General features: G+C 38.5%; 1 protein-coding gene across 2 annotated transcripts in view; it reads left to right on the top strand.

Annotated features, from left to right (window-relative positions):
• The first annotated feature begins 1,684 nt into the window (after window positions 1-1,684).
• The window catches only part of LOC110440295 (putative ammonium transporter 1), a 52,425-nt gene continuing 28,235 nt past the window's right edge, over window positions 1,685-25,874 (top strand). Inside the window, exon 1 of one of the 2 annotated variants that reach the window (XM_021483270.1) lies at window positions 1,685-1,956. In XM_021483270.1, the coding sequence (XP_021338945.1) occupies window positions 1,830-1,956 (127 nt within the window). In that variant the 5' untranslated portion in view covers window positions 1,685-1,829. The remainder of the gene's footprint in view (window positions 1,957-25,874) is intronic. The other variant, XM_021483269.1, reaches the window with a different exon arrangement.

Here is a 25,874-nt window from a genome sequence, read left to right as displayed (position 1 = left end):
ACTATCAAGATTGCTTAGGCCCGACCTAATATGAAATAGGTGAGACCTAGTCAGCGGGCACACATGGAAATACAGTTTTCTGCATAATTTAACTGTTTCATTTTCTGCACAGTCGGTGCATAATTCAATATACCATTCTATATAAAAAAAAAAANACATGCCCGTATTTGAAGAGTTATAAACTCTTTACTGTTGGAAGAGTGCATGGCCCAATGTGCACCGCCTTGGGGTAAGTTTTACAGGATGTCTGGTTTTGTTTTGTTTATTTAGACATATGTTATTGCCAAAATAGTGACAACAGGATTGGGCACAAGTTATTACAACATTATGTACGCCCTTTCCTCAAATATATACATTAGATTTACAAAAATGTCTGGGGTACATGTAAGTTCGGCCCACATTGGAATTTGCATAAGTATGAAGTCAGAAAGCATGCAACGTCATATTTTCCCGCCAATGCCAAGCTTCCTGTGTATGGCATTGGCGAACCTGTCACTGTGTCATGGGACGAACCTGCCCAAAATTTATATTTTAAGAATCTGTATATAAGAGCAATACGAAACGCAATGCTAGGCTTGTATGTATACCATCATGTGAAGCTGTCGGTTTGTTACACGTATGCCATCAATAAGTACCATTTCGGTTTACAAAAAGTTTGCAAAACAAGAAAGAAGTGAGGTCATAATTTTCATTCTATCCTCCCAAAAAATTGTTTTCTCGCTTTTAGTAATCTAGAATTATAGTTTTCCCTTCTTTTTTGTTTCATATGAATGACCTGCCCCGTGAACTGCAAACTCTCAAAGTTGTATATATTTGCTCAAGACTAAAATATCAGGAGTGGCCGGAGTGGCCGGAGGGCCGAACTTGCGCCGATTTCCACAAGTTGCCCTGACCCCATATTGAACCCTGTCGCTATGGATCTGCTCTGGTTCGTTGTTTTAATTGTTAGCATCAATTACCGGTCTATTTGTTTGTTTTTCTTCAGATAGTACCGTGAAGTACTGAAGAGAGTATAAGAAGGAAAATAAAGTATGTCCTTTTGAATGTCAATACTGGCAATTAATAAATTTTCTTTCAAATTGAGATATTGAAGTCGAGTTTAAAGCAATGGAAGGTACCTTTAAGGCCGTTTTCGGACCGTCGGTTTGGGAATATTTGGGTTGGTTTTCTAATATATTTGTTGCAAAAGTTTCGTTGGGGTTCCAAATTAGGCAGATTAAAATCACTTAAAATTCGGATTTATTTTGAAAAACTGGAACGAAACAATAGAAAATATAGAGAAACTTTCATTTGGAAATATGTAAATCCTAATCCCTTAACTACATGTACTTGTGAAAGAAGGTTATCATGAAAACCTGTCTCAGATTTTACATATTCTCAGAAGAAAGTTTTACACTGTGTTGGCGGTGTCTGCCAAGGCACTCTTCTTCATAATATGACCCTGCCTGTGCTGAGGACGATACGTTATACAATATATACAAATACAAAATACTAACTACTTTCAATTTGTAACACTTAAAATCTGCCACATATGTACTCGTCTGAACGAATCTAAAACGTCAGCAATTTTTATTAATATCTTCAAGGCTTACACATGTCAGGTTACATATACCAGGATATAGTCGATACTACACAGTAAATTACAGGTATGGCAGTAACAAAGCTGTATCACTATCGCGTGTATTTAACAAACTCGTCTGCCCGTGACGTACAATATCAACATAGGTACAGTTTCTACGAGAAACGCCGGTCTGGGTGGCGGGTTTTAAAGGACGGAGTGCGACGCTTCATGGTTTCGGGATTAAAAGTTCTTTGTGGAATTATAAACGATGGCATCTGTGAACGAGAGCTTGATGGCACTAAAGACGGAAGTGGAAGTTTTGAAGGAATGGCAGTCATACACCAATGACAACATGGACCAGTTTTTCCTTATAACTATGGGAACAATCATCTATCGTAAGTTATTTTTTTATTTTAATTTTTTTAAATTGCATACCTATTTTCGTATTTTTGAGAGTTTGGCAAGGTTGTCGGTTGATAATCGCAATTGTTACGGTGTTTTATTTCTAAAACAATTATTGTGGCAAGCTATATAATGTCACACTATACAATAGAATGTGAGGAAATTAGAAAAAAAGAAAGATATTTTTATACACATGCGTCAAAGACATCCCTCAACATAATCCTCGTGTCCTACACTCTTATCAAATATAGCCTCGCCTCCAGCACTGCTTCCAAACATCATCGCGTTAAGGGCCCCTCTCAAATTAGCTTCGCGTCCAACACTCTCTTAAGAATACCTTCACATACAGCACCCCTCGCCAAACATTACCCTCGTGTCAGGCATCCCTCTCAAACATAACCTCGCATGCAGCACCTTTCTCGAACAAAATAGCCTCGAGTTCAGTCCCCTACTCAACTATGTAGCTTTCGTATCAACCACGAAATAATGTGTCTGAAACCACATACCCCATAATATTCTCGTAAACGCTGGATGACTTGATGGACGAGCGTTGGACTTTGGAACAATATAAACCATTATTTATGGAGTTCGACATTGCTTTTTTTAGTTTACCCTGTAATCGCTCAGTAATATATATTTCAAGTTATAAAAAATTATCACATAAAAACCTGTTATCTGTGTCATCAAACCCAACACATAAATCATGTCATGAACACGCGTTTTATAACACAAAACAGAGATGCGATTGACAGAACGTTGCCATTATGTCCATAGTGACGTCACAACTAGGATATCACTTCATGCATTCGGGAACCGTCGGCATTTTCCGTAAACGAGAAAATAGTATTTTCATCTACGTAACTTGCCGACGGTTCCCGATTGCACTTCATGGTGTGACAGACTTCAAACTTCGCTGTGACGTATATTTGATTTCAGGTCAACGTTTCAAAATGTTTAAAGCACATCTGCAACAAATGTTGATTACACGATGAATAGAATCTTATACTCGTTTTAATTTTATATCAAATTTGTTAAACTCGTAACGATTTTTAAATGTAGTTCGACGCTCATTAAAAATACAAATTATTAAACCTGTCTCACAAATCACCATCATCGATATCAAGTGGTTACGCTCACTTTCGCTCTCTGCACCGCTGGAATATGTCATAGCAAAATTGAAGGCTCGGTGTGTGCCACCTTGTTGATAAAACAAGAAGACTAGTTCGATCCTTTGATGTACATCAAAAGAATCTCGCGGTCAGGTAACGGTAAACATTGACAGGCTTTGAAGTTGGGCGTCACTTCTTTGTAAACTTCAAAGGACAGGTATCAGCCTAGCAATTGGTCTGTTTTTCTTACCTGAGACCAATCAAACACCTATCTTCGTGCCTTCAATTTTGCTATGACATATTCCAGGGGTGTAGAGAGCGAAGGTGAGCGTAACCTCTGGATATCGAGGATGACAAATCACAAGTGAAACAGGAAACTCTTAACGATGAACTATCTTTACTGTGATATTCATGTTTTGTGACAGAACATTTGCCTTGACGAAGAGAGTTCCGGTGTTTGTTAACTTATGTATCTTCAACAAAGAAGAGCTCATTGTTTCTCTACCTTAAAAGATTTCCATTTCCTCTAATTTTTAGTGATTGTTTTACGCAGTAAGGTGGTCGATGGGCTATTAGGACCCGGGGTTAGCTGTTGCCTTGTAGCTAGAATATATTCTGCCACTGTTTACATGAAATGCCAGTTTAGTATAAATCATCCGATGTAGCCAAAACCTGTAAAGTAACGTTATGAAGGCTTTTGTAGGCACCTTCCCTTTTCGCTGTATGTTTCATATGATTCGGAACATTTTAGACATAGGTATTTCATTTTTTTACTTCTAGTCCATGGACGAAGTGGCTATTCAACACTGTACAATGTTTTCTTTACTAGGCTTTCAGTATCTACAAACAAGATTTCCAAACAGGTTCATCCTTCTTCGTATTTCTGCTGATTATTGTGACCGTTTGTAAGGTCTGTGTTTCCGGTGTGACGTGATGGGTATGTTATCCTGTATGTAGTCACTCCCTTACAGTACCGTATGGTTCCGGTTTACATACTGGGCATGCTTTGTGGAAAGTCTTGAGCCCGCCATTAAAGATGCCTAGCAGTGGTGTGTTTGATCGGATCTGTTTATGCTAAAGAACCCCTATAAACATAACACTTATCTCGTTTCATAAATTACATGTCTTTATTGTACTTAATGTTTTATTAGTGTGTGTGTATAAACCTAAATCTATCTTTCAATCACAATTCTGAAGGCATTTACCCGAATATTTGTAATGTAACTCCACAAATGCTATGGGAACAGGTAAGCCGGGACCAGCCACATGGAAACTCGTATTGTCCACGGCTGACGAAAGTAGAAGCGATTGACGTACACGTCTACTTACCTTACAGCACGGTGTACATACTTATATGTATTATCCCATGAATACAGTCTTTCAAACTGGGTCCATTAACATGGGAATTTTATGGAACGATTTTTATAGGAATAATAATTGATAAATTCATGATCATAACGATATGTTTTGAGGCCACAAAGACAGAGCTCTAGGTCAAAACACTGTCTGGCTGACACAATGACACAGACGTTGGGCGTAGTACGTAGGTTGCTCAACTGATGTGTCATTATTGTCACAGAATAACAGATCGGGCCCTATTCATGAAACCGTTCTCATGCTCAAGCATTGGTTTTGTACCCAAGCCTTATTTCTTGTTTCAGGTATAAATTAATAAAAATAAATATTTTGTCCATGATTCGGAAAAAATTGGAAGAGGTTGAAAGCTGAATACTGTTTTCAATGTTTACAATTGACTTTGTGATTGTTTCACATGATTTAAGCGAGTTACAAGAAAGTTGGTTTGAGCACAGAGTCCATGCTTGAGCATGAGAATGGTTTCATGAATACGGACACAGAACAAAGACAAGAGCAAAAGCACAATCATAGGGTGATGAAAACCTTTAAATATTCGGAAAGAACACTCGATAGGGTAAAGAAACAATTTGAAAGTTGGGGAAAAACAGAAAAATGTCTTTCAAGGGGAATGACATAAGAAAAATCAGGTTGACATTCCTTTACCGAAGGCATTGTCCGAACCCATCCACCAGATACCATTACACTTGTATATATAGCGTCTATGGCATAGTAAAAGGACAACGAAACCTCACATCTCACAAAATGCCCCGGAACACCTTGTGCAATGTGATTAAATACACTATGAAAACGTCACAGAATGCACGTACAAAAATCGAACGCAAGAACTGCGACGCATTCTATTACGGAAAAACGGGACGATGGTTCGATGTCCGATTTGTAGAACACCAGACATACATTGAAACCCAAGACCAAACATCAAATCAGAAAGAAAATCAGTCGGAATCCCAGACCAATAAATTGGCATCAAAGACCATGCCACACAGACAAATCATGTTATTGACTGGGATCCTTCCGATCTGGATACGTCGTAACGGCCCAGTTCTGAACCGTAACGAGGGGGTGTACATACAGTCGCACATCAAGAACCAGGTACTTAACAAAGCATGGCCGAATTGACATATCGATATCATTTCGTAAGGTCGATCAATGTATTGTTTTTTTTTTTAATTGAGACATTCCGTGAATAAGCAATTTCTTTCATTATCTTTACCTTTCCACATAAAAAAAAACTATTTATCATTTAGTTTTGTTTCAAATACACAAAGCTAAGCGTACTGTATGGATTATGTTACAAACCCTAAGATATACGCTCTTAAACACAGCGTGACTGATTGGTTATTTATAAAATGATGAATCATCGTTATTTTACATAAGGTATACTATATACAGAACCGACTTTTATACATTAGACCTTTGTTAGCTTGGCAATCAATCAAAAGATCACATGCATCCATAATATTTACTTGACTTCAAGTTATGTACGTGTTAGAATTACAACAACAAAAAATCAGAAATGAGAGAGAGGAAAATAGCTCAAATCATACATAAGGTTAAATTGCATTAATTTACGCGGAATTACTGAAGATCGGTATTAGGCCACACGAAGTTGATGTAAATACTTACTCAACACGCTAGACAAACTGTCACTTAGGGTTCGCTAAACTATTTGATAAGTAACATCTACATGCGTTACAATAAATCTTGTTTTGACTCGTAAAACGTTTGTCGCTATTAGAAATAAAACACTTGAGTGACTTTGTTGATATGAGTGTGTTTCCCCTATCCTGAACACAGACGTTGAGATATTCCCTTGAGGGTAAACATGGGCTCGTGTCAATGTTTTAGTGTCATCACTAATAGAATGAAGATATGGAGCAAATATCTGAAACCTTGTAAAAAAATTCGAACAAAGTAAACATTCTATTGCACCTCACGGCCATTTCGTCTATTTATGACTATCGGTGATACTTAAGGCCACCAGGATTAAAAATTCACGCCAAACGTACTCTAAAATATATGTGGAATACATTAAAAAAGTACCTTTAAAACCCTTTTACAGCGTTACATATTCACAGTGCTCAGTTCCCACAGATAATGTATAATTAAACTAAGTATTCCATGTAAACCCTGGCAGAATGAAATCAAAGCTACAATTAAGGCTACGACCAATCTTGAAAAGTGACAGTACACCAGCATAGTTAAACATTTTCCTACATAAAACCCACTAGAAATGGGAAGAAAGTGTGTACCTTTTTGAAAATACTGTTTGCAGATCTATGCAAAAAGCCGAACAAAGTTGCACGTCCGATAAAATACCGCTGAATTTGTTTTACAAACGGACGATGGGGCCGGGCCGTTCAACCGTATATTTATACGAATATTGCGTGGTGCTATCTGATGTACCTTACTCCAGTTGTACAGCGTGTAATTGATATCCTGTGTCATATATGTTGTGTAAGCTATTTCTTACTTACATGGAAGATATCCGCAAATAATACTCGAACTTCATGCGGAATCGGGGGTTTGATTGTATGTCCTCTATCTGGGAAGACAGAAGCGACCAAAGTAAATCTGCCGCGACCCCTTGCACAGTTTGGATCTTTAAAAGTTTCGTTCTACTTCTTCCTAACTTCATTATTGTTTCCTTGTGCCTATCGTGGTAATACTTCAAGTATGGCCTTTGTATTTAACGTTCGCCAAACGTGGGGTAGGCAGTGGGTTCGGTCTCCAGACAAGGACAAAACAGTCCTTAAATATGGCAGCCGCTTTAACTGCTAACTGTTCAGCATTAAGGATCAATGCAACTACTGGGGAACCAATTGACAGTATAATGTGACCGGGTGGAATACAGTCCGAATTATTCTGACGTTTTATTGACTTTTTTTTTTATATCTGTCTGTCGTCGATTAACGACGTTAATCGACGACAGACAGATATAAAAAAAGTCGATAAAACGTCAGAATAATTCGGATTAGGTGGAATACTGTCCTGGGTGCCTTCGGCTTGGTATTTCAGTGAGATAGCACACTGAAGTCGGCATCAGTTTCTCGCTATAGCAAGGAGGCAAATACACACTAATAACATATGCACACTTGAAGGCAAATCTACTATCTTAGCTGTTAATAGAATTCAAGGCTTAATAAAATATACACTGTATCTGATCAACAAGACATCTGATATAGGTAAGTATTACATAAGATTTTTGTATGACATGCCATTTGTTTTTTATAAAACGTTTATCACATTGCTCAGGGAATAAATGTTAAGTTAACCTGAAATAGTTTTTCTTTGCAAATTCTGATAAGTAGCGCCGTGCGACGTCAGAGGATTGACTGATACTGTTTTTTAAGGACGTCAGAGGAATAACGCTAATATGTCTCAAAAGGATCAAACGAGACAGACGGAGACAGATAATGCCGAGATTAGATTTTCTTTTATTAGGGTAAAATAGGGTACTTCATAAACCCTGAAAGACGAAAAAACATATGGAGACAGTATCTGTATGTCAGGCGGACGGTGGAAGCAAATGACTGGTTTCGTCTTGCTTCTGTTTGAAGAACGAAACTTTCGTTAACGCCATACGCAAATAAAAGTTTAAATAATAACATAGCTAAGACCATATCAAGACGGACGTCTTTGGGAGACACTGTCGAAAGACAATAGTTGGTAGGAGGCGCAAAATGATAAATTACCCAAGTCGTTTCAGGTGGAGCAGAAGAGTAACTCTGAAAAAAACAATTACTAATTCTGCAGGACCCCACCCCATCCCGTTTGACCATTTTGGAGCTAATAGAATGTTGTCAAGCAAGGAATACAACTAACATGCAGAACTATCAAGTGAGATCTATCTAGAGACAGGTCATTGTTTCTGTGGAATGCTGGCATTATTTTGTTTTGGTTGGACGGTACGCATTTCCAATCAATGGTGATGCAGCTTGATATAAAGCAGTAGCCGTTGTAACATGCCATGTACATTTAACTGATTAAATATGATCATACTTTACGTTTGTCAGACAAACAAACCCTAGTTTGTTGTAAGTGATATTATTACAGACGTCACCTGTGGCGGTGTTCTTTGATGTTTGATTATACACCTGTAAAACTATCACCATATAACCTTCAGGTAAAGTAATTATTGCTTGCTAGCACGGTTTCCAGTCGATCACATTCCACTCTCGTTACAAGTTATTTTTAGTATCAGGTCAATCAGTTAGAAATATGTATATTTCCCGGAAAGCACTCGTTGGCTAGTTTACAGTTTCGACGTTTGAAATAATAATCCTGGGTTTTAACGGGGAAACTCACCCAATACTCCATCTTCTGAATGCTATGTCGTTGTGTTTCTTATGAAGTTTTATTATTGAAATCGTGGACATGTTTATTGTATGCACACCTCTCAGCATATCATCAGTCTGTACCAGACCCTACACCTACCTGTCCTTCACAACGTAACACATACCATACCCTACACCTACCTGTCCTTCACAGCGTAACACATACCAGACCCTACACCTACCAGTCCCTACCCCTACCTGCCCTTCACAACGTAACACATACCAGACCCTACACCTACCTGCCCTTCACAATGAAACACATACCAGACCCTACACCTACCTGTCCTTCACAACGTAGCACATACCAGACCCTACACCTTCCTGCCCTTCACAATGAAACACATCCCAGACCCTACACCTACATGCCCTTCACAACGAAACACATACCAGCCCCTACACCTACCAGACCCTACACCTACCGGTCCTTCACAACGTAACACATCCCAGACCCTACTCCTACCTGCCCTTCACAACGCAACACATACCAGACCCTACCCCTACATGCCCTTCACAACGAAACACATACCAGCCCCTACACCTACCTTTCCTTCACAACGTAACACATCCCAGACCCTACTCCTACCTGCCATTCACAACGTAACACATACCAGGCCCTACACCTACCTGCCCTTCACACCGTAACACATACCAGACCCGACACCTACCTGCCCTTCACAACGAAGCACATCCCAGACCCTACACCTACATGCCCTTCACAACGAAACACATACCAGCCCCTACACCTACATGCCCTTCACAACGAAACACATACCAGCCCCTACCCCTACCTGCCCTTCACAATGAAACACATAGCAGACCCTACACCTACCTGCACTTCACAACGTAACACATACCAGACACTACACCTACCTGTCCTTCCCAACGTTACACATACCAGACCCAACACCTACCAGACCCTACACCTACCAGACCCTAAACCTACCTGTCCTTCACAACGGAACACATACCAGACCCTACTCCTACCTGCCCTTCACAATGAAACACATAGCAGACCCTACACCTACCTGTCCTTCCCAACGTTACACATACCAGACCCTACCCCTACCTGTCCTTCACAACATAACACATACCAGACCTTACACCTAACTGCCCTTCACAACGTTACACATACCAGCCCCTACACCTACCAGACCCTAAACCTACCTGTCCTTCACAACATAACACATACCAGACCTTACACCTAACTGCCCTTCACAACGTAACACCTACCAGACCCTACACCTACATGCCCTTCACAACGAAACACATACCAGACCCTACACCTACCTGTCCTTCACAACGTTACACATAGACATCCCTGTTCTATCCCACTACATGATGTATGAGAGGGTTGATTTGGTCCCCTGCAGAATTAGGGAACGGTGGATATTCCTCTATATCTTCTGCTTAGTTATCCCCGATATTCAAGGAGTTACGCTCACGTTCACTCTCTGCACCCCTGTAAATACGTCATAGCAAAACCGAGGGAGACGAGGAGACGAATCTGATCCTTTGATGGACACCAGAAGAATTAACTGGCTTTGAACTCGCTCCTCTGTAATCTTCAAATGGACAGGTGTCAGCCTAGCGACTGGTCAGGTTTTTTCTTTAACCCGAGACCGATCAAAACACTAGCCGTGTGCCTTCAATTTTGTGATGACATAGGCCATGGGTGCAGAGAGCGAAAGTGGTAGTAACCCCTAGAGAATCAAGCATGCTGCTTAATGGACATTGGAGGAATCAAACTTGATCTGCTGCACGTGGAATCTCTATTGTTTTCTTTACTCTCCTGTCTACCCTTTTAAGCGGTGTCTCTCTAGGTACGTCTGGGTAGCCCGTTGTAACAATAATAGGACTGTGTCGAATGTCATGCTACCGTGTCTAACTAATTACATTTTAGTAAGATGACATTTTAAATGTCATTTGAGTGACCTCATCATGCTCGTTCAATGTCGTTTGTTTATCAAATCAAACCCGGTAACGGTTTTGCTTTGACAGAAAAAACAATAAATAAAACTTGTCCTCGACTCTTTAACCCTTTGGTAATGTATTTTGATGGAATGTTGATGGAATTTAATGATTGAATACGCATTTTAATAATACATTCTTTCTAGAGGGAATACAACTATTGATCGACTGTTAATGTACGTGACAGTCGCTGTTATAGCTCACTTATCTATGATAAAGTGGTACAAGTAGCTGTGATGTTCAAACCATGATAGGTATTCGTATATGGCCGTCGGTGGAAGGAACTTTGTGTCCTTGCTGTGGTTAATGGACTCCCTACAATGCTATTGGATTGTTAGCGACCATGTACTGGTTTACAAGGGAGGGGGAATATAGTGAGAAATGTATGTTATATCGTTACTGTCTAAACACTATCAATAAAGTAACGATACACCTGGGCTCGTTTACATGGAACCGTTTTCATTCTCTACCCCAGACTTTGTTCTCAAGCCCAGTTTCTTAATCTGTTGATAAGGTAATGAAATATCACATTTTGTAAGGGATCTGGGAGAATTTTGGAGATATGAATAGCCGAATACCATTTTCAATGACTTGACTTGACTTTTTGACCAGAATCCATGCTTGAGTTTGAGAAAGGTTTCATGATACAAAATGGTCCATTGTCTTCATATAGGGATTGCATGGCGGTTTTTTAATCGGTAACATCCATATTATACATGAAGCCCGCTAGAGGGCTTCATGTTTAATCATGGATGTAACCGATTTGCGTTCATACCGGCATGAAAATTTAAAAAAACGCCGTTCAATCCATATGTTTAACTTAATCTATTTGTTCTTAAATATTTTTATCTATTTACTGCGTTTTGTATATTCGTCGTCCTTTAAACGACATTGGCGGAACAGCCCTATTTAAATAAAATTGGCGCCAATAATTAACCGTAGTCATTTGAGCGTTTGACGCTGGGTCATTCCCCATGTTAATCTATATGACGTCATAAGTAAACCACGTGTTACATTACGACACTTTCTGCTTTCATACTCGAATGATATGCGGGTTGCAGCGCAAATGTAAATATACAAATATGTTTACAATATAACAGTTTTTGTAAACTCGCCGTTGTCGACGTCATACCATTAGTCTTCGACTACTTTTGACGCTTCTACTACTGCTACTGGTACGGACTCCCTGTTATGTACCTGAAGTTTCAAAAAGTCGGGTGCCTCACTGGAATTAAGTCTGGTGATAGAATAAACAACAGGTACCACGATCTCAATCGGGAACCGTCGGCACTTTCCGTTAACGAGTATTTTCACGTTTACGGAAATTGTCGACGGTTTCCGATTGCCTCGATCTTTGAAGTTCATCTGTGTGTTCTGCCTATGGACAAGAAGAGACCTAAACTGTGATTCCGTTGCAACAATTAGGATATTTCTCCATTTTCCTCTTTGATAAAGTACCTGCTCTCTCTTTTAGTTTGCGTTTGTCGCGACACTGTGTCTTAAGTTGAAATAGCTCTTATGTGTCTTCGTCATCAGTGCTCACCAGATGAAATACCTCTATTTCTGACTTTTCCTTTTTAGCGATTTTAATGTCCTCCCAACATATTACGTCAATAATAAGATAGGTTTCGAGGGAGACTCCACTGACAGATAAGATTTGGTATGAGAATAGCATTCGCAAACGTTTCAAAGGGGTTGGCAGATCACTTTTTGTCTGCCCAATATTTCATAAGTAGAAAACGCAGAAGAACAACTCCGACTTTGCGGTGACACAACATAAGTCTCCTCTTACGATAAGTCCAGTGAGATACAACAAGTATATTCTCCCCCTTAACGGTAGCTCTCTCCCCCCCCCCCCCCCCCNGCTCTCTCCCTCTAAAGTAACGGTAGCTCTCTCCCTCTAAAGTAACGATAATTCTCTCCCCCCAAAGTAACGGTAGCTCTCTCCCCCAATGTAACGGTAGCTCTCTCCCTCTAAAGTAACGGTAGTTCTCTCCCCCCAAAGTAACGGTAGCTCTCTCCCCCCAAAGTAACGGTAGCTCTCTAGAGTAATGTTTGCGACACAGATAAGATAACAACTACATATAGCATGGTAGTATGTATCACAGAACAAAAGGAAGAAATAGAAATAAGAAGTGAACGATCATGTACACACCAAGCTTGTGCAACACATAAACATAAGGCTACGAACTATAAAAGTAGCAAAAACGCCGAAAATAAGAAAACATTTCTGAATATTAACATGTCTCCCTCCCTTCTTCAGCTTGGTAAACGCTGGCTGCATATAAATAAGCGTATTCGCAGTAAAACAAATGCTCGGCGGATTGATACTTGTTTCAAATATGGCGTCGTTCACGCTTCAGCGCGTAACAGTCCGATGGCAACCATTGCTTGGTTCACTCAACATCAAGATGTATGAAACATATATTTGGAATCCATAACGTCTAATTTTAAAACAAATGGGTGCTGGATAACTTCTAATTCCATGGATGCACATTCAAATATATTTGACGGTGACGTAAACAATGGCGGCTTCGTTATGAAGCATTCGACCGCTTCACTCCACGAGCAGTGTGTCAATTTGCGTACATGGCGACCATTGGAAATTAATAAAAATGTTCGAAGGGCTTCGAACTACTTAATTTAAAATTTATAAGTTATGAAAGAAAGAAAAATAGTTTTGTGCATAGTGGATTTTCTCAATTTACTCATATATCGATATGTAGATTCACTGGAACTATATTATCCTAGCAACCACGGCCACCGTAATCACTGTCGTAACAACCCGCTTCGACTATTTTTTCTTCTGTTGATAGCATTGAAACATTTTTCTGATGGAAATATAAGGATTGACCTTCATTTTGACGGCGCTCACGCGCACCATAGAATATGTTCGTTACCGTATAGCCGTCAAAATGAAGATCAATCCTTAAATATATGTAATATGTGTGAAGGCATAACACGACAGGGACATTCCTATGGTACAATTTTTTAACAACCGTAAAGCTTCTAAAAAATATACAAACAACCAAACATCGCTCGAAATACTTTTATTACAGGGAGAAGGTGGATACACAAGTTAGACCCTGGCATAGCTTATGATTACATTGTTAACATACCAAGGTCACTACCTAAGATGAGTGAACAATTTGACCTGGAAATTATCACTATTTCATGAAAAAACGGCTACTTTCAGTTACTTCTTCCTATGCAGGCATCTTGGCGCATGCGTCTTCAATGCTGAGTGGAAGTCGATGTTACCGCATGGTCATGTCAGCTGAGTTACCGGCATAATTATGCTATTCATGTACAGTATATCAAATATACAATAGCGTAGTTGTGTAACGTTTGATTTTTATAACTGTTAAATGTAACGACGGAAAATGAATAAAAATGTGCGAGCGTTTGGTCAAAAACGGCGTGTTTCCGATTTTGGATTCCTGCATCGATGAAGAATTGCTCTACCCTCTATGTGATGGGTTACATGGTGGGGAACACTATCTACAAGTGATGAGTTACATGGATGGGAACACTATCTACAGGTGATGGGTTACATGGTGGAGAACACTATCTACAGGTGATGGGTTACATGGTGGAGAACACTATCTACAAGTGATGAGTTACATGGTGGAGAACACTATCTACAAGTGATGAGTTACATGGTGGAGAACACTATCTACAAGTGATGAGTTACATGGTGGAGAACACTATCTACAAGTGATGAGTTACATGGTGGAGAACACTATCTACAAGTGATGAGTTACATGGTGGAGAACACTATCTACAAGTGATGAGTTACATGGTGGAGAACACTATCTACAAGTGATGAGTTACATGGTGGAGAACACTATCTACAAGTGATGAGTTACATGGTGGAGAACACTATCTACAAGTGATGAGTTACATGGTGGAGAACACTATCTACAAGTGATGAGTTACATGGTGGAGAACACTATCTACAAGTGATGAGTTACATGGTGGAGAACACTATCTACAAGTGATGAGTTACATGGTGGAGAACACTATCTACAAGTGATGAGTTACATGGTGGAGAACACTATCTACAAGTGATGAGTTACATGGTGGAGAACACTATCTACAAGTGATGAGTTACATGGTGGAGAACACTATCTACAAGTGATGAGTTACATGGTGGAGAACACTATCTACAAGTGATGAGTTACATGGTGGAGAACACTATCTACAAGTGATGAGTTACATGGTGGAGAACACTATCTACAAGTGATGAGTTACATGGTGGAAAACACTATCTACAAGTGATGGGTTACATGGTGGAGAACACTATCTACAAGTGATGAGTTACATGGTGGAAAACGCTATCTACAAGTGATGAGTTACATGGTGGAGAACACTATCTACAAGTGATTAGTTACCAGGTGGATAACATTATTTACAAGCCCCATTATACTTTAGTAAGACAGTTTAATCTTGTATTTCATGAAACTGTTATTGTACGTGCTGGTCCTTTGTACAGATTGGTACGGGAACGTTATCAGTGTCAGACTCGAGGCAGAACTCAAATGACTATTTTTAGTACACATATTTAAAGTTCACACAAACGATGAATTTATGTTAAACGAAACAACATCGAACAATTCATTCACTGGTAAACAAATTTTGATTTTAATCATACCGGTCAAATAGAGCCGCAGGAATAAGTATTCACTTCCCGAGTCCAATACCCAATTGTCTCGCTTGAACGGTGGTCAGTGTTTATACTCGCGACAAATTCCTTTTAAATCATGTTTAGATTTTATATAATTTATGTTGGTGTTTGAGGCCAGGTGTAACGGTGTTGGACGCTCTTATCGACATGTCGTTATAACACATACACCACCATTGCTTCTCAGTTAAAAATTGCGTGTACATGTACAAGCTTTTCCCAAATTCTGTGAATTTAGCAGGTTCCACTTGATTTCCCGTTCATTATGCAAAGAGGGCCGGGTTTCTATTTTCTGAACATTCAAAGCATGATTCAATTCAATTGCCCCAACAACATGGTGCGGAGCTATGTTGGTGTATTCCAGGGAATGTAATTACATGACTGTGATTTGTGTTAATTTCATCAGACACAAACGCAATGCAACGACATGCAGTTGACTTGCTTACCCCGTGAAGATCCCCTTCTTCAAATAAGAAACCCCCTTATGTATAATATCTCAGAGAAACCAAAAGTTGTGTGACGGGTGACACTGCCTACGATCTCTTGGTAGGGCGAGCTATGTTAGGGGCAATTTTGTTCAAGACCCGTAAATTTACGTACGCGTCGTGAAACGGCACCCTGACATGAACGAATTAAAGGGTCAACTGCCCCACTACGTGGGTTTTCTCAGGGTACTCCGGTTTCTTTCCACATTGATACCTTTTGCGCATCAACGAAGAGTGATTAATATAGGCTGGAAAAAAATGTGTCGTTATTGTAAAATATATAAAGTTCATATTTTATTTAGTTCAGTGTTATGTTCAATGTACGAATAATGTGACTGAGGAAGTGTTGTGTTTTCCTGTTGACATTTTTGGTTGGGATGGCATTATCAAATCACCTAGGACCGGCCATAGACAGCCTACAGAATTGGAGACAGTACTTATCGGTCGTACCCAGAAAAACAGAACGGGAAACAGTAATAAACCGCCATAGACAGCGAAACGAAACGAAAAACAACACTTACCAACCATATACATCGCAACAGGCGGGAAATCTGTACTAACCGGAAATAGGCAAAGCAACAGGACGGAAAGCAACGGTAACCAACCATTGACACCGAAACAGGACGGGAAAACAATACTTACCGGAAATAGGCATCGACACAGGGGTGGACGTTCTGTTGCGACGTCTTTGACCGGTAAGTAGTTCGAACAACAAAACTTACCAACCATAGACATTGCAAGAGAAGGGAAATCAGTGATAATCGGAAATCGGAACCGAAATAAGGCGGACATACTTTACCAGTCACAGAGGTCGAAACAGAATGAAAAACACATTTACCAACCATAGACTAACAGGAAAAAGGCACCGAAACAGGGGCGGAAATATAAGTAACCTGTCACAGATATCGTAAAAGAACGAACAAAATTACAACACTTTCCAACGACAGATACCGAAACGGGAATGAAAGCAGTACTAACCGGAAAGAGACACCGGAACAGGGGAGGGGAAATGGACTAAACGGAAGTAGACACCGGAACAGGGGAGGGGAAATGGACTAAACGGAAGTAGACACCGAAGCAAAACGGAAAAGAGAATTAACTGGAGATAGACGGCAAAAGAGAACGGAAAACAGTACTGATCTGGCTTAGAGTCCGAAATAAAACGGAACACAGTTCAAACCTAAATTATAACACAATCTCCAAACTCATTCTTTACAGTCGGATGATTCCGGAAGAGTACATTTTCTGCATTAATATTTCATGAATTGCCCGTTAAAATCCGGCAAGCGAGGTATGACCATAGGAGTACGGAGTAACGAAATTCATTTATATATGATAATGCCAGTAAATGTGAATTATTTAACAATTATTTTAGCTCTGTATGTACATAATCTGAAAATGACATTAATAAAGATCTACCTTTTTTTGAGAGTCGTACTAATTCTGCTTTAAGTGAAATAAATATCTTACCTAGTGAAATTGAAGACATTATTAATATACTTGATACACATAAAGCAACAGGCCCTGATGGTGTCAGCCACAAAATGCTCAAGTTAATTTGTAATGAAATATCCACACCACTATCTATTATTTTTAATTATTCATTATCATCCAGTATATATCCTGATGACTGGAAAATTGCTCATGTCATGCCTGTATTTAAAGCTAATGATGCAAGTATTTCTTCAAACTACAGACCTATTTCACTTCTAAGCTGTTTGAGCGTGTGGTTTATAAACATATTTATAAATATCAGTCAGGATTCTTACCTAACCAGTCTACCACTCATCAGCTCCTTGAACTCTGTCACTCAATATTTTCTTCTTTGGAAAAATATGAGCACACTATTCTAATAATCTGTGATTTATCGAAGGCATTTTGTCGTGTGTGGCATAAAGGTCTTCTACACAAATTTTAGAAGTATGGCATTTCAGGTTAACTTCTTCTTTGGATCAGTAGCTATCTTTCTGATAGAAAGCAAGCAGTTTTTATTAAAAATGCACTTTCTTCATTCACTTCCACCAACGCTGGTGTACCTCAAGGTTCAGTTATCGGGCCTTTATTTTTCTTAATGTATATAAATGATATTTCATGCGAACTCTTCTCTTTGTCCAGACTTTTCGCTGACGATACATCTCTTTCTTACTCCTCTCCTGACCTGAACCTAATATAATTAGAAGCAAGATCTGATCTGAGGAAACTTGAAGTTTGGTCCAAAGCGTGGATGATGTCTTTCAACCCTAATAAAACCGAGGCCCTTATCATCTCAAATCTGCAGCTTCCATTTGTCCCATCGTTTAACTTCAATGGTACTCCCATCGAGATTACTAACCAACATAAACACTTAGGTGTTATTATTTCTAACGACTGTAAATGGAACTCTCATGTTGATTACACAGTTAGTAAAATAACTAAATATATTGCCACCCTTCGTACGCTCAAACTCATCTTAAAAAGGAAGAACTTAGAGAGGTTATTTCTAATCTATATTAGACCACTTCTTGAATATGCATTTGAGGTTTGGGGCAACTGCGGTGTAACTAATTCCCTAATACTGGAGAAAATCCAACTAGAAGTTGCTAGAATTGTCACTGGATTGCCCATTTACACGAAAAAGGAATTTTTATATCAGGAAACTGGCTGGTTACACCTCGCCAAAAGAAGAGATGCTCGGAATCTTTCTCTATTTTATTCTATTGTTAACAATATGGCACCAAATTTTCTTATTGACTTGTTGCCAGATTATGTTGGAAATATAGTCCCATATAATTTACGAGGAGCTCACCTGCTGAGAGAACAACAGTTTCGTTTACACTCATCAAACAATTCTTTCTTTCCCTCTGCAACGAATCTCTGGAACAACCTGAATAACGATATCAGAAATTCATCCTGATTAGATTCGTTTCAGTCAAATGTTAAAAAGTCCTTGTTGGTGAACATTATTTCAAGTAAGAAATTTGTTAATTATGGATCTAGGAAATTAAATATTCTTCACTGTCGCCTAAGAAACCGAGCAAGCTCACTCAACTATGATCTTTTTATAGCCAACTTAACGGTTCAGCAGAGTGTAGATGTGGGCATCCTTGTGATGATTCTTATCATTTTTTACTTTTTTGTCCCCTATACAGATCTAGCATGGTACGATGGTGTTATTAATGTAAACTTACTCTGTAATGGTGACGATGGTGTTATGGACGTAAACTTACTATGTAATGGTACGATGGTGTTATTGATGTAATCTTACTCTGTAATGGTGACGATGGTGCTATTGACGTAAACTTACTCTGTAATTGTACGATGGTGCTATTGACGTAAACTTACTCTGTAATGGGGACGATGGTGTTATTGATGTAAACTTACTCTGTAGTGGTGACGATAGTGTCCCCTATATCAGAACTTACGTAGACTATTACCTACTCTGTAATGGTACGATGGTGTTATTGATGTAAACTTCCTATGTAATGGTACGATGGTGTTATTGACGTAAACTTACTCTAATGGTGACGATGGTGTTATGGACGTAAACATACTATGTAATGGTACGATGGTGTTATTGACGTATACTTACTCTGTAATGGTGATGACGATGGTGCTATTGACGTAAACTTACTCTGTAATTGTACGATGGTGCTATTGACGTAAACTTACTCTGTAATTGTACGATGGTGCTATTGACGTAAACTTACTCTGTAATTGTACGATGGTGCTATTGACGTAAACTTACTCTGTAATGGTGACGATGGTGTTATTGATGTAAACTTACTCTGTAATGGTACGATGGTGCTATTGACGTATACTTACTCTGTAATGGTGCGATGGTGTTATTGATGTAAACTTACTCTGTAATGGTACGATGGTGCTATTGACGTATACTTACTCTGTAATGGTGCGATGGTGTTATTGATGTAAACTTACTCTGTAATGGTGACGATGGTGCTATTGACGTAAACTTACTCTGTAATGGTACGATGGTGCTACTGACGTAAACTTACTCTGTAATGGTACGATGGTGTTATTGATGTAAACTTACTCTATAATGGTACGATAGTGCTATTGACGAAAAACTTACTCTATAATGGTACGATGGTGCTATTGACGTAAACTTACTCTGTAATGTTACGATGGTGCTATTGACGTAAACTTACTTTGTAATGGTGACGATGGTGTTATTGATGTAAACTTACTCTGTAATGGTACGATGGTGTAATTGATGTAAACTTACTCTGTAATGGTGACGATGGTGTTATTGATGTAAACTTACTCTGTAATGGTGACGATGGTGTTATTGACGTAAACTTACTCTGTAATGGTGACGATGGTGTTATTGATGTCAACTTACTCTGTAATGGTGACGATGATGTTATTGATGTAAACTTACTCTGTAATGGTGACGATGGTGTTATTGATGTAAACTTACTCTGTAATGGTACGATGGTGCTATTGACGTAAACTTACTATGTAATGGTGATGATGGTGTTATTGATGTAAACTTACTCTGTAATGGTGACGATGGTGTTATTGATGTAAACTTACTCTGTAATGGTGACGATGATGTTATTGACGTAAACTTACTATGTAATGGTACGATGGTGTTATTGATGTAAACTTACTCTGTAATGGTGACGATAGTGTTATTGATGTAAACCTACTCTGTCATGGTATGATGGTGTTATTGATGTAAACTTACTCTGTAATGGTACGATGGTGTTACTTACTCTGTAATGCTACGATGGTGTTATTGAGGTAAACTTACTCTGTAATGGCGACGATGGGGTTATTGATGGAAACTTACTCTGTAATGCTACGATGGTGTTATTGATATAAACGTACTCTGTAATGGTGACGATGGTGTTATTGATGTAAACTTACTATGTAATGGTAAGATGGTGTTATTGATGTAAACTTACTTTGTAATGGTACGATGGTGTTATTGATGTAAACTTACTCTGTAATGGTACGATGGTGTTATTGATGTAAACTTACTCTGTAATGGTGACGATAGTGTCCCCTATATCAGAACTTACGTAGACTAGATGTAAACTTACTATGTAATGGTAAGATGGTGTTATTGATGTAAACTTACTCTGTAATGGTACGATGGTGTTATTGATGTAAACTTACTCTGTAATGGTACGATGGTGTTATTGATGTAAACTTACTCTGTAATGGTGACGATGGTGTTATTGATGTAAACTTAGTATGCAATGGTACGATGGTGTTATTGATGTAAACTTACTTTGTAATAGTACGATGGTGTTATTGATGTAAGCTTACTCTGTAATGGTGACGATGGTGTTATTGACGTAAACTTACTCTGTAATGGTACGACGGTGTTATTGATGTAAACTTACTCTGTAATGGTGACGATAGTGTCCCCTATATCAGAACTTACGTAGACTATTATATACAGATCTACCATGGTACGATGGTGTTATTGATGTAAACTTACTCTGTAATAGTACGATGGTGTTATTGATGTAAACTAACTCTGTAATGGTACGATGGTGTTATTGACGTAAAATTACTCTGTAATGGTGACGATGGTGTTATTGATGTAAACTTACTCTGTAATGGAACGATGGTGTTATTGACGTAAACTTACTCTGTAATGGGGACGATGGTGTTATTGACGTAAACTTACACTGTAATGGTGACGATGGTGTTATTGACGTAAACTTACTCTGTAATGGGGACGATGGTGTTATTGACGTAAACTTACTCTGTAATGGCGACGATGGTGTTATTGATGTAAACTTACTCTGTAATGGAACGATGGTGTTATTGACGTAAACTTACTCTGTAATGGGGACGATGGTGTTATTGACGTAAACTTACTCTGTAATGGCGACGATGGTGTTATTGACGTAAACTGACTCTGTAATGGTACGATGGTGTTATTGATGTAAACTTATTCTGTAATGGTACGATGGTGTTATTGACGTAAACTTACTCTGTAATGGCGACGATGGTGTTATTGACGTAAACTTACTCTGTAATGGTGACGATGGTGTTATTTACGTAAACGTACTCTGTAATGGTGACGATGGTGTTATTGATATAAACTTACTCTGTAATGGTACGATGGTTTTATTGATGGAAACTTACTCTGTAATGGTGACGATGGTGTTATTTACGTAAACGTACTCTGTAATGGTGACGATGGTGTTATTGATGTAAACGTACTCTGTAATGGTGACGATGGTGTTATTGATATAAACTTACTCTGTATTGGAACGATGGTGTTATTGATGTAAACTTACTCTGTAATGGTGACGATGGTGTTATTTACGTAAACGTACTCTGTAATGGTGACGATGGTGTTATTGATGTAAACGTACTCTGTAATGGTGACGATGGTGTTATTGATGTAAACTTACGCTGTAATGGTGACGATGGTGTTATTGATGTAAACTTACTATGCAATGTTACGATGGTGTTATTGATGTAAACTTACTTTGTAATAGTACGATGGTGTTATTGATGTAAGCTTACTCTGTAATGGTGACGATGGTGTTATTGATGTAAACTTACTCTGTAATAGTACGATGGTGTTATTGATGTAAACTTACTCTGTGATGGTACGATGGTGTTATTGACGTAAACTTACTCTGTAATGGTGACGAGGGTGTTATTGACGTAAACGTACTCTGTAATGGTGACGATTGTGTTATTGATATAAACTTACTCTGTAATGGTGACGATAGTGTCCCCTATATCAGAACTTACGTAGACTATTATATACAGATCTACCATGGTACGATGGTGTTATTGATGTAAACTTACTTTGTAATGGTACGATGGTGTTATTGATGTAAACTTACTCTGTAATGGCGACGATGGTGTTATTGATATAAACTTACTCTGTAATGGTACGATGGTGTTATTGATGTAAACTTTCTCTGTAATGGTGACGATGGTGTTATTGACGTAAACTGACTCTGTAATGGTACGATGGTGTTATTGATGTAAACGTACTCTGTAATGGTGACGATGGTGTTATTGATATAAACTTACTCTGTAATGGTGACGATAGTGTCCCCTATATCAGAACTTACGTAGACTATTATATACAGATCTAGCATGGTACGATGGTGTTATTGATGTAAACTTACTTTGTCATGGTACGATGGTGTTATTGACGTATACTTACTCTGTAATGGTGACTATGGTGTTATTGATGTAAACTTACTCTGTAATAGTACGATGGGGTTATTGATGTAAACTTACTTTGTAATGGTACGATGGTGTTATTGACGTATACTTACTCTGTAATGGTGACTATGGTGTTATTGACGTAAACTTACTCTTTAATGGTACGACGGTGTTATTGATGTAAACTTACTCTGTAATAGTACGATGGGGTTATTGATGTAAACTTACTCTGTAATGGCACGATGGTGCTATTGACGTAAACTTACTCTGATATGGTGACGATGGTGTTATTGATGTAAACTTACTCCGTAATGGTACGATGGTGTTATTGACGTATACTTACTCTGTAATGGTGACGATGGTGTTATTGATATAAACTTTCTCTGTAATGGTGACGATAGTGTCCCCTATATCAGAACTTACGTAGACTATTATATACAGATCTAGCATTGTACGATGGTGTTATTGATGTAAACTTTCTCTGTAATCGTAACGATGGTGTTATTGAAATAAATGGGCTCTGTAATGGTACGATGGTGTTATTGGTGTAAACGTACTCTGTAATGGTGACGATGGTGTTATTGACGTAAACTGACTCTGAAATGGTACGATGGTGTTATTGATGTAAACTTACTCTGTAATAGTACGATGGTGTTATTGATGTAAACTTTCTCTGTAATCGTAACGATGGTGTTATTGAAATAAATGGGCTCTGTAATGGTACGATGGTGTTATTGACGTAAACTGCCTCTGTAATGGTGACGATGGTGTTATTGACGTAAACTGACTCTGTAATGGTACGATGGTGTTATTGATGTAAACTTACTTTGTAATGGTTCGATGGTGTTTCTTCAGATGATTACAATAAAATTGCCAAATCAGTACAAAACGTTCTAGGTAGGTCGGGAAGTTTTGATTAATTCCCTGTCTCTATTTATACCCCCACCCCCTTTCTCTTTCCCACTATCCTTCTCCCCCCACCCCCACCCCCCTCCGAATCCTCGATTTCACTGTGATATGTTTCATCAATTTGTTTGTTTCTTAATGTAAATTATCTTTCATGCCATCACGTGAACTCAATTGTAAATATGTTATGTATGTTATTCGGAGAAGTCATCTTTAAGTTGGAAAAACTTACGGACTAATCCTATTGTCATATCATATGTCAATAAAATAGGTTTAAACTAAAAAAAACTAAACAAACGAAATTCAGATACAGTTGTGATCTTCTGATGATACTCGATACATGTGAGGTTCACTACACTACTTCTAGTGAAGAGTTCATGCTTGAGAGATGCCTATCTTTTTATAGCTTTGTTTGTATATATTTATAAAGCCGTTAAAGAGGGTCATCTACATCGCGTGTTTGTTGATATTCGTCCAAATGGTTTTTTGATACTGCGTTCATGAAAGACACGAACGATTATTTGTTTTGCTATGTATCATATTTCAAAAAAATGTCTTGTTCATGAGAAGTAGATATATCAAATAATGAAACATGACCCAAAAATGACGTAGATAGAAAAAAAAGATTGGACCAAGTGAAGAAAAGGTCAGCAAGCAGTTGCATCGGGGTTACGGCGACTACACGGAAAGACGTGGACTATTTGACCAAATACGGTGGATTACAAAAATGTGCGGGGATATTATTTATTTTTTATACAAAAAATACTCAGTCACTCAGGTAAATAATTAAAATAATTGACAGGTATTTCTAGCCAAATATCGTAACTATTGTCTTCCTAAGGGTTATATTAGATTATGATATTTTGGGAATTTAGGCCAATTCTCGTTAAAATTGCAACAATCAAAACCGAGAGATGATACAACCTCTTAATATACCTAATATTACTTTGGACACACATCAGTTTTGGTCCAGACATACCTGCTGTAACAAGTTATCGGGTCCCTGTGCGCATCTAACATCGCTTCTTGAATACAACAAAATGTTGTTTGTTGAAATTCTTCTTTTCCCACCAGCATCATTTAATTAAGATATTTGTCTTTGTATTTAAAACAAATTACAAAATTTATATGCTAACATCAAAACGACTCTTTTGAAAACGAATTGTTGAGAAATTATTCAAAACGTAAAGCTGCAACTTTACTTTAAAAATGAGAAATCTAGAGTTAACGCTGTTGACCTACGTCTTATGGTCTATAAAGGACATACATAATCTAATATATCAAACCGTAAAGACTTGTTGACAATGTCTGGCAATATTTTACACCTGTCATTGTCTGGAGACTAGAAATAGCTATGGAGGTTGAATGATGCACAACGTTGACGTCATCAGGGTATCATGTATCACACTTTAATTATACTCCTGAAAAGACGCGTAAATAATGGAAGCGTTTTATGCTTATCCCGAATCTCATTTCACCAAAACTTGAATTAATTCTCACCCTTGCCTTTCCTGGTCGTATTTTATAATCTAGTCATACTTACAAAAATCATAAAACACATTCTTTAGCTTTTCGTTCCTCACACCGGCACGCAACTACCTCACACCGTTTTATGCATTAAGGATCCCTGCTTCCCTACAGGCAACATAGCTGGCTATCTAGTTTTATTTCCGATCGGAAACAGCAAATCCTCTACTTTTCAAAAGTCTCTGTTGATGCGCGCAGGGATGTTTTACCCACTCTCGCTGGAGAGTGTATTCCCTCAAACGAAAGAAGAATTAAATAATAGAAAAATTGCACTTTGGATATTCTTGTATAGAGCAATCTCCCCTTATTTGTTAGAGCGACGGTAAACAATCTGAGGCCCGGGTTTCGAATTCGGGTCTAGCCCCCCCC

This window comes from Mizuhopecten yessoensis, unplaced genomic scaffold (assembly GCF_002113885.1).
Source record: "Mizuhopecten yessoensis strain PY_sf001 unplaced genomic scaffold, ASM211388v2 scaffold11177, whole genome shotgun sequence".
NCBI classification, from domain to species: domain Eukaryota; kingdom Metazoa; phylum Mollusca; class Bivalvia; order Pectinida; family Pectinidae; genus Mizuhopecten; species Mizuhopecten yessoensis.
The sequence above is the reverse complement of the archived record's forward strand: the minus strand, read 5'-3'. Positions and strand labels throughout refer to the sequence as shown.